The sequence below is a fragment of the Fistularia commersonii genome, chromosome 8 (assembly GCF_037954325.1).
Source record: "Fistularia commersonii isolate RoL2024-O1a breed Wild chromosome 8, RoL_Fcom_v1.0, whole genome shotgun sequence".
NCBI lineage: Eukaryota > Metazoa > Chordata > Actinopteri > Syngnathiformes > Fistulariidae > Fistularia > Fistularia commersonii.
The window spans coordinates 11,808,457-11,821,508 of NC_141291.1; the positions used below are offsets into that span (position 1 = coordinate 11,808,457).

The window sequence follows — 13,052 nt, forward strand, 5'->3', positions numbered from 1 at the left end:
CAGTGAACTCAATGAGAATAAAAAACACAGTGAGGAACTTGAAAAAGCAGGTGAAAGAGCTACAGGGAGTCAAAGAAGCACTGGCTATATCTAAGACCCGAGAGGCTTTTCAAACACAGCTGTTCAGTTTGATTACGGACCTGATGGAAGCTAAAGAAACTCTGAGCTCATAGCTGAAGCTGCAGTGTTGCTTGGCAAGGAAGAGCTTCACCACAGAGCTCCAACAGCAACGGAGACAACAGCAGCAGTTGATGTGAGGATTGCAGGCGGATCCCGGGTAGCAGTAGGAGATATGTTACTGGAAGTGTCTGGCTCAGGAAAAGAGCAGAGCGCTGAAAGTTTTCAGCCTGGAGGTGGACTCTATCTTGAAAATCCTGAAGTATCTCCAAAGACAGGGAGTGGTCATTGCCCCAGTCTCACCCTCCCTAAAAAGAACTGGACACACACAAGTCAAGCAAGTGATGATCTGTACCATCAGCATAGCAGTGGGTAAAGACAGCTTATTTTGAGAGTCAAGATGACAGAGCTTAATCTGCAAAGACCCGACCAAGTTTAAAAGCAATGGCTGTTGGGCAAGCTGTGCAAACTGTGATACCAAAGGAAATGTCCATGATTAGATGGGGGACCTGTTAGTTTCTCAATACATCCAAGATTTTGGAGTGAGGTCAGCCAGGGAGCCAATAAGCGAGGATACTTTGGAAAAACCTACTTGAATGCAGGACGGTAATTAACACATGGATTCTTCTTTGCATGATCACATGACTGAAATACCTTTAATAAGAGTGAACAACACTGAAGCAGTCAGTTGCTTGGTTCATTAAGGTCCAAATGGGATCCCAACCATTCATCAAAAAACAAACCAATCCAACACCATTAAGTTTATAGGGCATTTATTGATCTTGAAGGCATCAAAAATTTTAGCAACACATTGTTGACAGTTCAAAACAGTTGACAGTAAAGGAGCTTCAAAATGCCTGTCAGTAGTGTTGTCCAGAGGATTCTCTGGGATTTGCAGTTAGATGAGGATGCTTGATGTGTCACGATAATGTCACATGGGATACATAGTGACGATCAATGATTGTATTACAGTAACAAATTCCTAGTCAAATATTTTATGAAGGGACCGAAAACTTTCAGACCAGAAAAAGCCCTTTATTTGGCATGCTGACCAATAGCAAAACGCACCTTACTTAGCTTATGCACAAAATTTCTGTGTGTTCCTTTCTTATAGACTATTCAAGTATTTCAACAAATATCTTACTAATATTCAATACATTGTGACATTACTTTATGAGCAGGCCCGCTTGAGTTCTCGGTAGCTCAAGTATAATATCAGCTATCTTAGAGAACTCTGCCGCTCCAACTGAGAACCGAAAGTCAGAATGCAACAAACCCGATGAAAATCAGACTTTCAAGCAAACAAGTTCTAACTTTACTTTTTTGATAACAAAGAACAAACACAATTGCCTAGTACATTAATGTGCATACTTGAGTGATCAATCTTCATGCAGAAAATCTGTGTGCTGACAATACAAATAAGACATTTTGCTGTTACTCAATAATCCTATGTCCTGCATGCTGTGAAAGGCGCAACCGTGATATGAAGGAAGTAATAATGGAGGTCACAGCCAGTTCAGTCCTGTGAATGAGCATCCTTTTTACTATAGGGTTTTACAGCAGTTCATCCCTTGAGTTGGATTATCAGACAAATGGTAAACTTCTCTTCCTTCAGTGAGGTTAATGGTGGAAGTAAGATGCATTATCACCCCCTTGCAGTTCTGTTCGCTTCTCAGTTAATTTTTTTGCAACCAGACCTTAGCACTCCTGTAACATTAAAAATCAAACCCTTCAATTTCTACCTCAGCATAACTTGTCCTTGTTTGTTGTTCTCTGTGACAAATCATTTATATTTTTTTTTTTTACTTTTACACCATGGAGCTTAGAGTAATGCGATTTCAGTGCTCTGTATGTATGAATATATGGCACTATTGACAACAAAGTTGGCTCTGACTTATTGACTTTGACATTTCGTCCCCTCAACACTATATATTGTAATAACAGCTGTTGGTTTCACCCAGCTATGATTTACAACAGGATTTTTCTTTTGAGTGTGACAGAACAGTACTTAGGTGCCAGTGACACAAGAATAAGGTGTTAACACAGGGAAATAATCTGCTTCTGCAAATTATAAGGAGGACAATAAGGCAGGAGAAGGGAGGCACTGGAAAAAAGATTTTTCAATTCTATTGGAGGCACAAAGTGGGTGAGGAGGGTGGCACAGGTAAGGCAAGCATAAAGTATATGTATGGAAAATTCCATGTAGGGAATATGTATGTGAAAGATGGACAACAATGACATTTGTGAGAACACGCCAGATATAGGTTTCAACTCTACTGGGTAAAAGATGATATACTGGGCAGGTGAAATGTGTATTCGGCTCTTTCAAAGGTCAACTGACTAGAAGGGAACAGAAGTTGAAGGTGGTGGTAATGTAACATGATAGATAACACTTGTTATAAAATCTCACAAAGGAAGAAAAAGAAAAATTTGAAGAAGAAAAACACGTTCACTGTCACAACCAGAAACTCATACTTTCACATTTTAACTCCATATTCACAGGAAAGCGAGACATTACCACAGTTTGTTTTATAGCAGCATTATAATTGTTCAAGTCTGACATGCCTGTAACTGCCTGTTTATTAAACAGGGACATCACCTGACACAGGACAGTTTAATAGGCATTACCCTTGAAGTGAGAAACAGTCTTAGCCACCCACCCGGGTAATTGCAGGTCAAGACACTTCTAAAACAAGGGTTTTGTTACATATTCCATGAAAATTTTATCTTAAATGCCCCGCTAAAGCCGGAGTACACGTCAATAAGGACACTTAGGTGAAATATATTGCGTTTTGATATGTAAGTAGAATGCTAAACATCTGTATTGCTGCATTTACATGGTAATGATTTAAAAAGGCACCACATGCAGTGTAAGGTAATATTTCCAACCACACTTAGCATCATTAAGATCAGATGTAATTATATATTTTATGATAACTGACAGCATTATCATTATCATACAGAAATTCTCGTTATTTGTGGTGGTTAGAATTTTCTGAGGGAAAACTAAAAAAGGTATGAGGGAATAACAAAACTGCATTCATGCAAAACTACTGAGCATTCAGGCTAAAATTATTCCTTTTAATCCTCTTTTTCAAATTGTAGGTATTTTTTTTCAAGGTAGGTCTTCTATTACCTTATCCACTTTAGCTACTGGCATTCTCAGTGACAATTTTGACATTTTGGATGACATTTCTGGTTGTTGACATTGCAGCGACATCCCCCACTGGTGTCTCCGGGACCCTTGAAAAGGATCGAACAAATCTTTGAAATGATCGCGATAAAAAAAAAACCTTCTTTTAACAAATAGTCCAGGGTACTGATGATAATTAAAGCCTCAATTTCTAAAGCAAAATATGTGATTAACTTTTCTGCAGGAAAGATAGATGACCAAAGCTAAACTAACAAAAAAAAAAAAAAGTCAAGTAGGTTAAGTACAATTGCACATTGTCACTTAGGTGTAATGAATGACTGAAATAAGCAAGGCTTTTTTACCTTTGGCCCCCAGCGGGGTCCTCTGGTTATCCAGCAGATTTCAGTGTGACAGACAGTGCAACGCAGCCAATCACAGCCATCTCTCTTCTGCACAATGATGCTACACTGGGGACAGTGCATGGCCTCCCCAGACTGTACCAGTGTCTTGTAAAAGAAAGAGGTGTAGAGAGAGCTTCAATGACATTTACGGTCATATGTTACTTCTTTAATATATAAAACTGAGGCAAAATGAAGCGGATATTATGACTCTGGAGATGTAGGAAGGGCCATTTACTACTAACCTTTAGGAGATCAGTCGTCCTTCTTGCAGCAGAATCGTTTATGGCGCGGGCCGTAAGATCATCCTGGTATTGCTTGCAGTTCATTCCTTCATGAATAGACTGAGGAGCAAAATGCAGTAAAGCTAAAGATAGAAATATTTCGGTCTCTAAATAGCACTTAATTTGACTGACCCAGCAAATAAGTAACGTGAGAGCACTCAATGGGTCTCGTAAAGTGATGTTCATGTCAATGTGAGTCAATGCCAGGTCTAAAAAGAGCGTCTAATTGTCAAGAATAATACACCCCTCCTTGTGATATAAATTACATATATTTTTATGTACCTTGCAAATCAGGCAGTTTTGTTTCTTGCACACAGGACAGTGGAACACATTGACCGTGTCCTCGTACACACACCATCCGGGGCAGTCTGCAGTGGCACAGTGGTAGCTGCCCTCACATCGAGACTCTGCCACTGACAAACTCCTCTGCAGCCAGCGCTCGTATTCATCTGTAGGAACCAACTGCCAAAATGGAAAGGAACAGACAATGAATGAGCTGGCAAATCCAACAACAGGACATAAATGGTTAACTCAAATAACCACAGCAGGTGAACAAACAGAAATATTATGACTCATTTTAATAGAATACTTCACCTTTTACTTTAATGAGAATTATAACCAGTTTTTCAAGACAGATATTTTAATTGGTAGTCCATACTGATCCTATTTCTTTTTTTTTATGTGCATTGAATGTCATTAGCAGTCCAAGTAAAGTAACAGTTTATTGCTTAACAGACATGAGCTTGTGGAGAGTGTAGTAAGTTACAAATTAATCTCATCCGGACTAAGGTCTGAGTTGAAGCGAACTTTTGAGTGTAATGGCAACTTACTCATTCAAATTTTTAAAACCACAAAGCACAAGACAACTTAACACCCACTCTTCAGTGAGATGTTGATATTACTCACAGCTCTGATTTCTCGCTCCTGCAGAGAGCAAGCACAGGCATATGTGTCATCTCTGTAGGGACAGGAAACCTCCGGCTCCTCACTCAGCATGATGACTGAGCGTAAGCACTCCCTGGGCAGCAAAATTTAAACCACTGTCTGTTATTTAGTCAAACTTCAGATGAAAATTCTCATGATCATTGTGTACACCCGGCCTATTCCCAGATTGTTTTTCCTTTTCTTTGCATTTCACTAGTTTACATCAAGAGCAGGTGAGTCAGACTCTTAGTTATATAGGAGCAGCAGACTCTAAAGAAAGGTTTCCCTAAAGAAAACCTTTCTTTTTATGTGCTCATGAGGCAGCAAACCCGAGGTCATATATCTTACCTACAGAAGCAGTGGAGACACTCCCTAAGCAGGGCACCTTCGCCGGGCTGTAGTTCTACATAGCAGATCCGACAATCCAGAGGCTCTGGGTTGGGAACCAAGTCCTGGCCATCCATCATTACCAGCCGGGCAAAATTCTCCCTGCGCTCCTCTTCCCTTGCCTGGGACATGGAAGGATTCACTTTTAGTTTTTAGCTGTATATTAAACAAGAATGTTTTTATAACATGCAAAAAAAAACACTTATTGATGTTATATACATGATTTAGGATTGCTTGCATGCATAATCAAACATGCATTAATTCAGATATAGACATTATAAACTACATTGACATTTTATTTTCATCTATTCAACAGATTATACACAGACAGCCAATGGAAAATTCACAACTGGGCTAATACATAACTTTTATTAAAACCCCAACCCTTTTAAGGCAAGTAAAAAGCCTTTTTCATCATGTTGACCAGCATACAGAGTTATGTGTGGAGACAAAAAAAATGCATTCATTGATTTCAGTCAGGATTTTGTTTGTCTTTTAATTCACAAAGTAGTTGGCTTTAACTGTTTAAAATTAGTCAGACAAGCTCAAAATTCAAGGTGAGCAGCAGCGGCATAGCCTCATAAAATGTGGACTAAATAGTTCAAGTAAAGATCCTCTGCTGGTTTTATTAAACACACACAGACATATATATACATATATAAATATATACACACACACACACACACACACACACACACACACACACACACACACATATATATATACACATATACATACATACACACACACAGATATATATATATATATATAAATATACACATACATTTATGAAAATACAAATATATATGTATACAAACATACATAAAAATATATGTGTATATACATACATACACACATATCTATCTCTCTCTCTCTCTCTCTCTCTCTCTCTAGATAGATAGATAGATAGATAGATAGATAGATAGATAGATAGATAGATAGATAGATAGATAGATACACATACACACACATACATGTTTATAAATAGACACACATACTCATGCTCACATGTCATATCCACATGTTATATTTGATAATAACAGACACATGGTTTTTTCTAGGTTCTTATGTCTCTGAGTCATGAGTATTGTAGTAACAAGTAGTGCGGCATGGAACTATTACTTCCATAATTAATTTATCTGATTATTTTCTTGATTTTATGATTGGGTTTGATTTTAGAAATATTTCATCCTAGTTTCTCCAATGTGATCAAAATGCCTTAGTTCATCCAACCAATAGTCCATAAAATATAGAATTTACTGCGTGGTAAAAGACGACTAACTATTTGCATTATAAGACTAAAGCCAAAGGATTTTGGCTGTATGTTAAAAGAAAAGTCGTGTTTTAGAAAAAGCAAATCAACTTTATATTTGGTAGAGTTCCAAAAAAGGTTGATGAATAAACATAAATAAACATGGATAGTGAGTATGCCTGTGTGTGTATGCATGTTCAGTAGTCCTGGTCCAGGTTAAACAACAATGAGTTGTGTTGAGCCCCTGCACTCCTCAGCACCTCTCTTCTCCCTTTCTCCTTCAAAGAAACAGAGACAAAAGAGAAGAGAGTCAACCTGAGAGAGCCTCTGTGAGCCTTCTCTGAGACTATATTTTACATTAACCAAATACATAAGACCTGTATTGCGAATTCAATTATTTATGTGGGATTTAACATAGTTAAATTGGACATTTTGCTCATCTGATAAAAATTTGTCTGCTGATATGAATTTTTACAAAAGGTCATGGATGATTATGTGATTGTCATCTTAGCAGAAGTCGATCCCTATGTTTGTATTCATATTTTTTACCAAATACTCTTTGACTCACATCTAAAAATTCAAAGTAATGGTCACCACACTGCACGTTTGACATGTTTACATGGCGCTACCTGTTTGTGCACAACTGTACACAAATAAACAATTTCTATGAGGTGAAGAAAGAAAACACAGACTCAGACTGATGTTCATATGTTGAATGCATGACTGAAAACATAATCCTGCAGGTGCAAGAAAGTTGTCCCAAATGGCACAACTGTGTGGATTCCTACCTGCTGGTACTGTCTGACAGCCTCCTTCTCCTGCTGGATCCGCCTAAGCTCCAGTGCGTCGGGTCGGTATCCCCCAGGAACCACATAGCTTTCGGGACGTGTGGTACTGCAGATCTCACAGCCTGGCCGCGTGGGTTTGTTAATGTAAGTGCAAGAGGGGCACGACCAACCCTGGGGAAGAGATACACTCTAGCATTATTCAGGCATGGTTTGTTGACCTGTAACATCTCTTTTCAGGGGTTGTCTTTGAAAAGGCAGCACATGTACTTTCAAAGAAATTATTTTTCACAGCATGTTTTTCCAAGTAACATTCATTATCAAATCTGTTGAAAGGAACACGTGAGAATAACTTTACCTGTGAGGAGGTTTTGTTGGGGCTCAGTGCTTCGTTTAGTTGAGGCATCTCAAGGTTGATGAGAGCTCTGATGTCCTTGACATTTCCTTTCTCTGAGGCACCTAATAAAGAAGAAAAAAGATAAATATCAGAAAAAAAGTATCATATCACCAGATAAGCTTATACTTGAGTAACACTTTAATTTATGCAAGATGAATTAGGCAATATTAAAGACACATCCTCATGATTGAAGCTAGCTCATTTTCAGTACTGTAGCATCACCAATTAATGCAAGAAAAGACTAACAATACTTTATATTTAAAGTTGCTGAAATATTAGCATATCTTCTCTCACTGTTGCATCTGATTTTTTTATCTTCGATAGTGAATTATCAAAGGACTGAGTCTGTGTGCCACTAATTATATTTAAAATCATTTTAAGTGGTATAATTTGTTTTATTGACATAAACTTGATCTACTGCCGAGGTCTCGCCACATGTCCCTCACTGCTATTTCTAATAAAATATATTTTGTTTTAAAACAAAATAAATTTTATTTTGATAATAAAATTATCACTGTATCATTTAAGCTATCATCCATGAAACTGTAATACTTACTGGTAGCAACTGTTGCAATAAATCCATCTGCATTTGTGTCTGTCCTTTCCAAACCCCACACAACACCCTTTGTCTCTTCACATTCTACAGACTTTTTACTTTACTTTTTAACTTGGTACCATTTGAATTTGAATTTAATGAAATGCATTGAGAATAATGGCTGAAGATGTGAGGCAGGTGTCCAAAAGATTGTGTTTGGAATATCACAATTACATAACACTAACTGAAATAGCACAACTAAAAATTACATCACTATAATTAATCAACATTCAAGTACCGGATAGAAGAGTAAATGTATGCAGCTGACCTAAACAGGGAAAATGTAACTAACTTCTGATCGGCATGACCATATATAACTCCCTAACAACTGATTTCCTCAGCACCATGATTACTCTACTTAAACTAAATACAGACCGAGGCTAAGATTGAATGAACTGATTGAGTGGGGAAGGTATTCAGACAGTAAAACATTAAAGTGCCACTAAAATCAAATATCTTTAGTGATGAAATTACAGCTGGCATCACAGGAGAACTTTGCCAGTTAGAGGATTTTCACAATTCATTAAGAAGGGATCATTCTAGTTTGCACTGTACATTTTACTGACTGTCTGTGAGCTGTCAAACCACAATGAAGGAAATATGTAGTGGCTTAAACCACACAGTAAAAATGGCTTTCAAATACATAGAATTGATTGGTCCACATTTGAGAAAATCTCCTTGCCCAATAAGATGTGCTCAAACCAAAACAAATACTGCAGAGCACACAGATTCTGTAGCACCCAGGGTTACACTTACCAGTGCTGCTGGTGTTGAGCCTTGAGGGCAAGGTTGTATGAGGAGTCTGATCTTGGGATGCAGTGCCATTGGTAGAGTGAGGAGGAGTGAGGAGAGACAGCGGCGGCGATGCGTGGAGGAGGGCACTCTCCTGGTCTTGTTGGAGGACTTGGAGTGTTAAGCGAGCGTGGCGGGCCGACAGGAGGTATAGGAAAGCTGTGTCACCATCCTGGTGAACACCGTATGACGCCAGAGAGCGCTGGTTAGCGCACAAACACTGGCCGATAACCCAGCGCTGCACCCGCGGGTGAAATCCATACTCTAGAAACATCTAATGTGAAAGGAAACGCATTTAACCTTTGAGTATGTGAAAGGGATTTAGCTGATAAAAAAAAAAAACAATTGGCAAAGGGAAAAAGTCCAACCTGCTGTTTCAGTGCTGCTGTGGTCATATGTGGAGAAACTTTAACAGTGACACAACAAGATGAGGAAGAATCTTCAACTACAACAGCCAAACTGTTTGATAAAGACACACAAGACATATTTTATGACAATATTTTAAAAACACTACGCCTGATCTTAATAATATAACAATCAAGACTTATATGGGGTAGGAGTGAACAAAAATATACATAACATGTTCTTTGAATTTGAAAAATCCTCTTACTTGATGTCAGTGTCTTCAGTCTCTCTGACAGAAGGCTGAATCTTCAGTGTGGCATGTTGACAGGCCAGAGTGGCAGCGAAGACGGAAGCAGCCTGTATGTCGCCTGCCTCTATGGCTCGTGTCAGCTCAATGCATGCTTGCTCTACAGATGGTTGCGAACAAATGGACACCCAAGCACACAGAAACATAGACAGGACCGCCCAAGTGAACACACAGCCAGTTGTATGCAGGGGATGTTGACATACCTGCAAACAGCCACTAGGGAGCAAATAATGATTCAATGGATAAATGGTGGAATGAACAAACACATGAATAAAATTAGGTCAGATACATTTTAGATCCAAGAGACTTATCGTATCTGAATGAATCGGTAAGAGAACAGGATAATGAGCTATTCAGTGCCCATACCTGTCCGCTGCAAGGACGAGACGTTCTGAAGACTAGAGGACTGAGAATCCTTATCTTCAGGAGATACTGAAAATACAGCAGGGTATCAGACAGAAAAAAATGGTCTGACAATACAATTGAAACAGACATGAAAAAAATCAAAAACGAATTGGATTGTACTTGTAAAAGCAACAACACTTGGATTTATGACTTAGTGTCAGGCCAAAGGGGAGTTTTTTAATTCGGTAACTTATTGGTCTGAGGTCAGGTTTGTGACACCTGGGTTTGGCCCAAAGGAGATTCCAGGGAAACTTTTTGAAGCCTGAATGACTTCCAAATTATTTTTTTGTTAAATTTATTGGTATCAGTCCCATATTTACAACATAAACTGGTTTACCAATATGATGCTGTCAGTCATAGCTGCAGGAAAATCACCAGTGTTACTTTAATTAAATACAAAACAAAACAAAACAAAAAAAAAACTCAGTTGGAAAAATCCGTTATTTCAAGGTTTGGAGGAAGACATGAAGATCAAGAGGTAGTTGAATTTTCTTTGCGTATAATTTTGTTTGATGGTATGATCTCCAAATTAAGTTTGGGGCTCTGCAAGTATCAAAGGAACATTTAATGTGGGGACTCTGGTTTTGGATATTTGCAAAGATTGTCAATAATTTGCCTTTACATGTATATCTGAGATGTTAATAAGAAAACTTGAAATTGTCCTGCTATTTACATAATGCACAAGGCAAAAAGTTAATGTGATAAATGAGTCCTGTGCAAACTGGCATGTCATCTCTGATTCGAATGGTTTCAAAGCTACCATTCTGACAGTGCACAGCAAGTCGTACCACGCTGCGGGCTTTCTGTGGTGACAAGAGATCCACTTGTGACCCACATATATATGGTTACTGATAGCTTCACTTCTTGGACTACAACAGCTTTTTGAGGCAGAGGCTGCTGCTGGATTCCCTCCGGTATAAATTGTAAATGAAAAACTGAGGGAAAGTAAATAAGGGGTAGTTACAAAGAACCTAAATGCTGGCCAACAAATATGCTCGTATTTTCAAAGCATTTCAAACCCAATTAATTTCACCCTTGATCTTTCTACAAATGTATCTTCCACTACCCCCTTTAATTTTGATGTGTACAGGAGAAAAAACAAAGCTAGGCTGCATCAGTCAACACAAGGCAATTGATTGAAATTCTTGAACTGAAAACACTGAGCTCGGCTACGGGAGTTGGAACCAACTGAAGTGCTATTTTGCACACAAGTCTCTTTGTTTGAAGGGAGGAAACAGTTGTGTGTATTGTGTCAAGCACAGTGTGCACATATGTGGTTCATTACAGGGCAAGTTCCACTGCTTGAGGAGAGACAACAAAATTGTCCCCCAACACTCTAAATGAGAATCTCAGAATCTCCAGACTGTACATATGAATATATTCACTTTGAAACTTGAGGCTCCACTCTGGGTTCAAATGCTCATGTGATCTTGCTGAAAGGAAATAAAATAAAAATTCAACTTCCCCATTTTTTGTGGTTGTAGACAAAGAAACTAAGTACTCAACCAGACGACTGACAAACCTCTCTGTGCTTCTCTCAGTGATGACAAAACCACAGTTGCCCACTCCTGGGCCTCCTGCTCACAGCGAAAATTGAAAGTGATGCGATTGTGCGGAGGTGCAATCAAACTCAGCTCGTGGCACTTCGGTGACTTCACTTCATAGTTGACAGTCTTCAGATCAAACTCATTCATGGTCTGCAGCCAGCAAGGCCAGAGTGAAAGACGAGAAGGAGGGGAAGAATATGCATATATTTGAGAAGATGGTCACGCTCAAAAGGTTAACAAGTGTAGTACAAGTCATGTTGCTGGAGGAAAGGAATTATGATGTAAAAAACCCAGCAGCATTTACCTAGCTTTAAGTTTGCAAACTGTCAAAAGAAAAGAATCTGTCTTCTTGACTCTCTTTTTCTATATTGGAAACTTGACCCCTTCACTTTTTGGATGAACATTCAGATATGCATTTTCAACATTTTTAGAGGTTAAGACTGCAATGTGAAAGTCAGTCGTGATTTCAACTACATCAGTAACACAAAACTTCCTCCAATCCCAAATGTACTACCTAATAAATTGACAGTGAATTTTGATAATAACGTCACATCTCATCTCACTATCCAGCTGGTTGTATGTTGCTCTTGTAACTCATTTCTCCTCAATCCTGACACCACGTAAATTTGATTATCTTTTATGACTGATTTATTTTCATCTCATCTAATTTTATTTATTTCTGCATCTGAGATTACACAATTTCCTCGATCAATAAAGTATTTCTGATTCTGATTTTACACTTGTGTGAAATGTGCACGAAGTATACGACACTATGCATATAACGACCGCGTTAACGTAAAGTTTTTATGTATTTATTAATTTTAAATCTGATTTTCCTTCGAGCAAGGGGATTTCCACTTGAAATTAAACACGACAACACCCCCCCTCCCAACCCCATCCAACCAACACTTACCACACTCGGCACAGTCCCGCTGCTCTGTTGGAGGGCCAGCCGGAATTCCCCAGATTTCCCGGGGTCCATGCTGAGCTGTAAGCGGAGTGACTCATCGCTCGCTCCAGGAAGACACAGCGGCCGAATGCCCGAGTGGCATACCGACACCCGGACCGACATGAGCACGGTGTGGCAGCCGGGAGGAGCCGGTGTACTCCCGTAGGGGGCCGGGGTAGCGTCCACCTGGAGGCCGGCGGGGTTACTCCACCCGCCTGAACTCAGCGACATCCTGCCTTCGCACTCATGTAGTACAAGAAACACACCCTATCTTCGCGGGGTATTAAATCACCCCACTGACAAAAAATATAAAAAGCAACCGAAAAAAGTGACAGGTTTACCGAACAACCTCCTTTTTTTTACTTGAACTAGAAATGTCTTTCCGCCAAAGAGTGAAACAGTTTCCTTCTAAGTGCCGTCAACGACACACCTCTG

The 13,052-nt window shown here is 39.1% G+C and overlaps 1 protein-coding gene across 1 annotated transcript; it reads right to left on the minus strand.

Annotated features, from left to right (window-relative positions):
• Positions 1-888: 888 nt before the first annotated feature.
• On the minus strand, positions 889-13,052 carry shrprbck1r (sharpin and rbck1 related). Its single transcript, XM_086151191.1, has 14 exons — positions 12,582-13,052; positions 11,644-11,818; positions 10,083-10,148; positions 9,675-9,816; positions 9,433-9,523; positions 9,029-9,338; positions 7,639-7,739; positions 7,284-7,454; positions 5,205-5,365; positions 4,839-4,950; positions 4,215-4,394; positions 3,894-3,992; positions 3,613-3,756; positions 889-3,360 (listed from the first exon to the last, which is right to left on the minus strand). The coding sequence occupies exons 1-14, from the start codon at positions 12,846-12,848 to the stop codon at positions 3,280-3,282; spliced, it is 2,100 nt and encodes a 699-aa protein (XP_086007317.1). The 5' UTR covers positions 12,849-13,052; the 3' UTR covers positions 889-3,279.

What these genes read in the sequence shown, in the direction of transcription:
- shrprbck1r (XM_086151191.1), bottom strand. Translation starts at nt 12,848, where the DNA reads ATGTCGCTGAGTTCAGGCGGGTGGAGTAACCCCGCCGGCCTCCAGGTG. An exon ending in ACTGAGAGAAGCACAGAGAG is followed by an intron (nt 10,149 to 11,643) that starts GTTTGTCAGTCG and finishes CTGTATTTTCAG; the next exon opens with TATCTCCTGAAGATAAGGAT. An exon ending in AGGAGCGAGAAATCAGAGCT is followed by an intron (nt 4,395 to 4,838) that starts GTGAGTAATATC and finishes CCATTTTGGCAG; the next exon opens with TTGGTTCCTACAGATGAATA.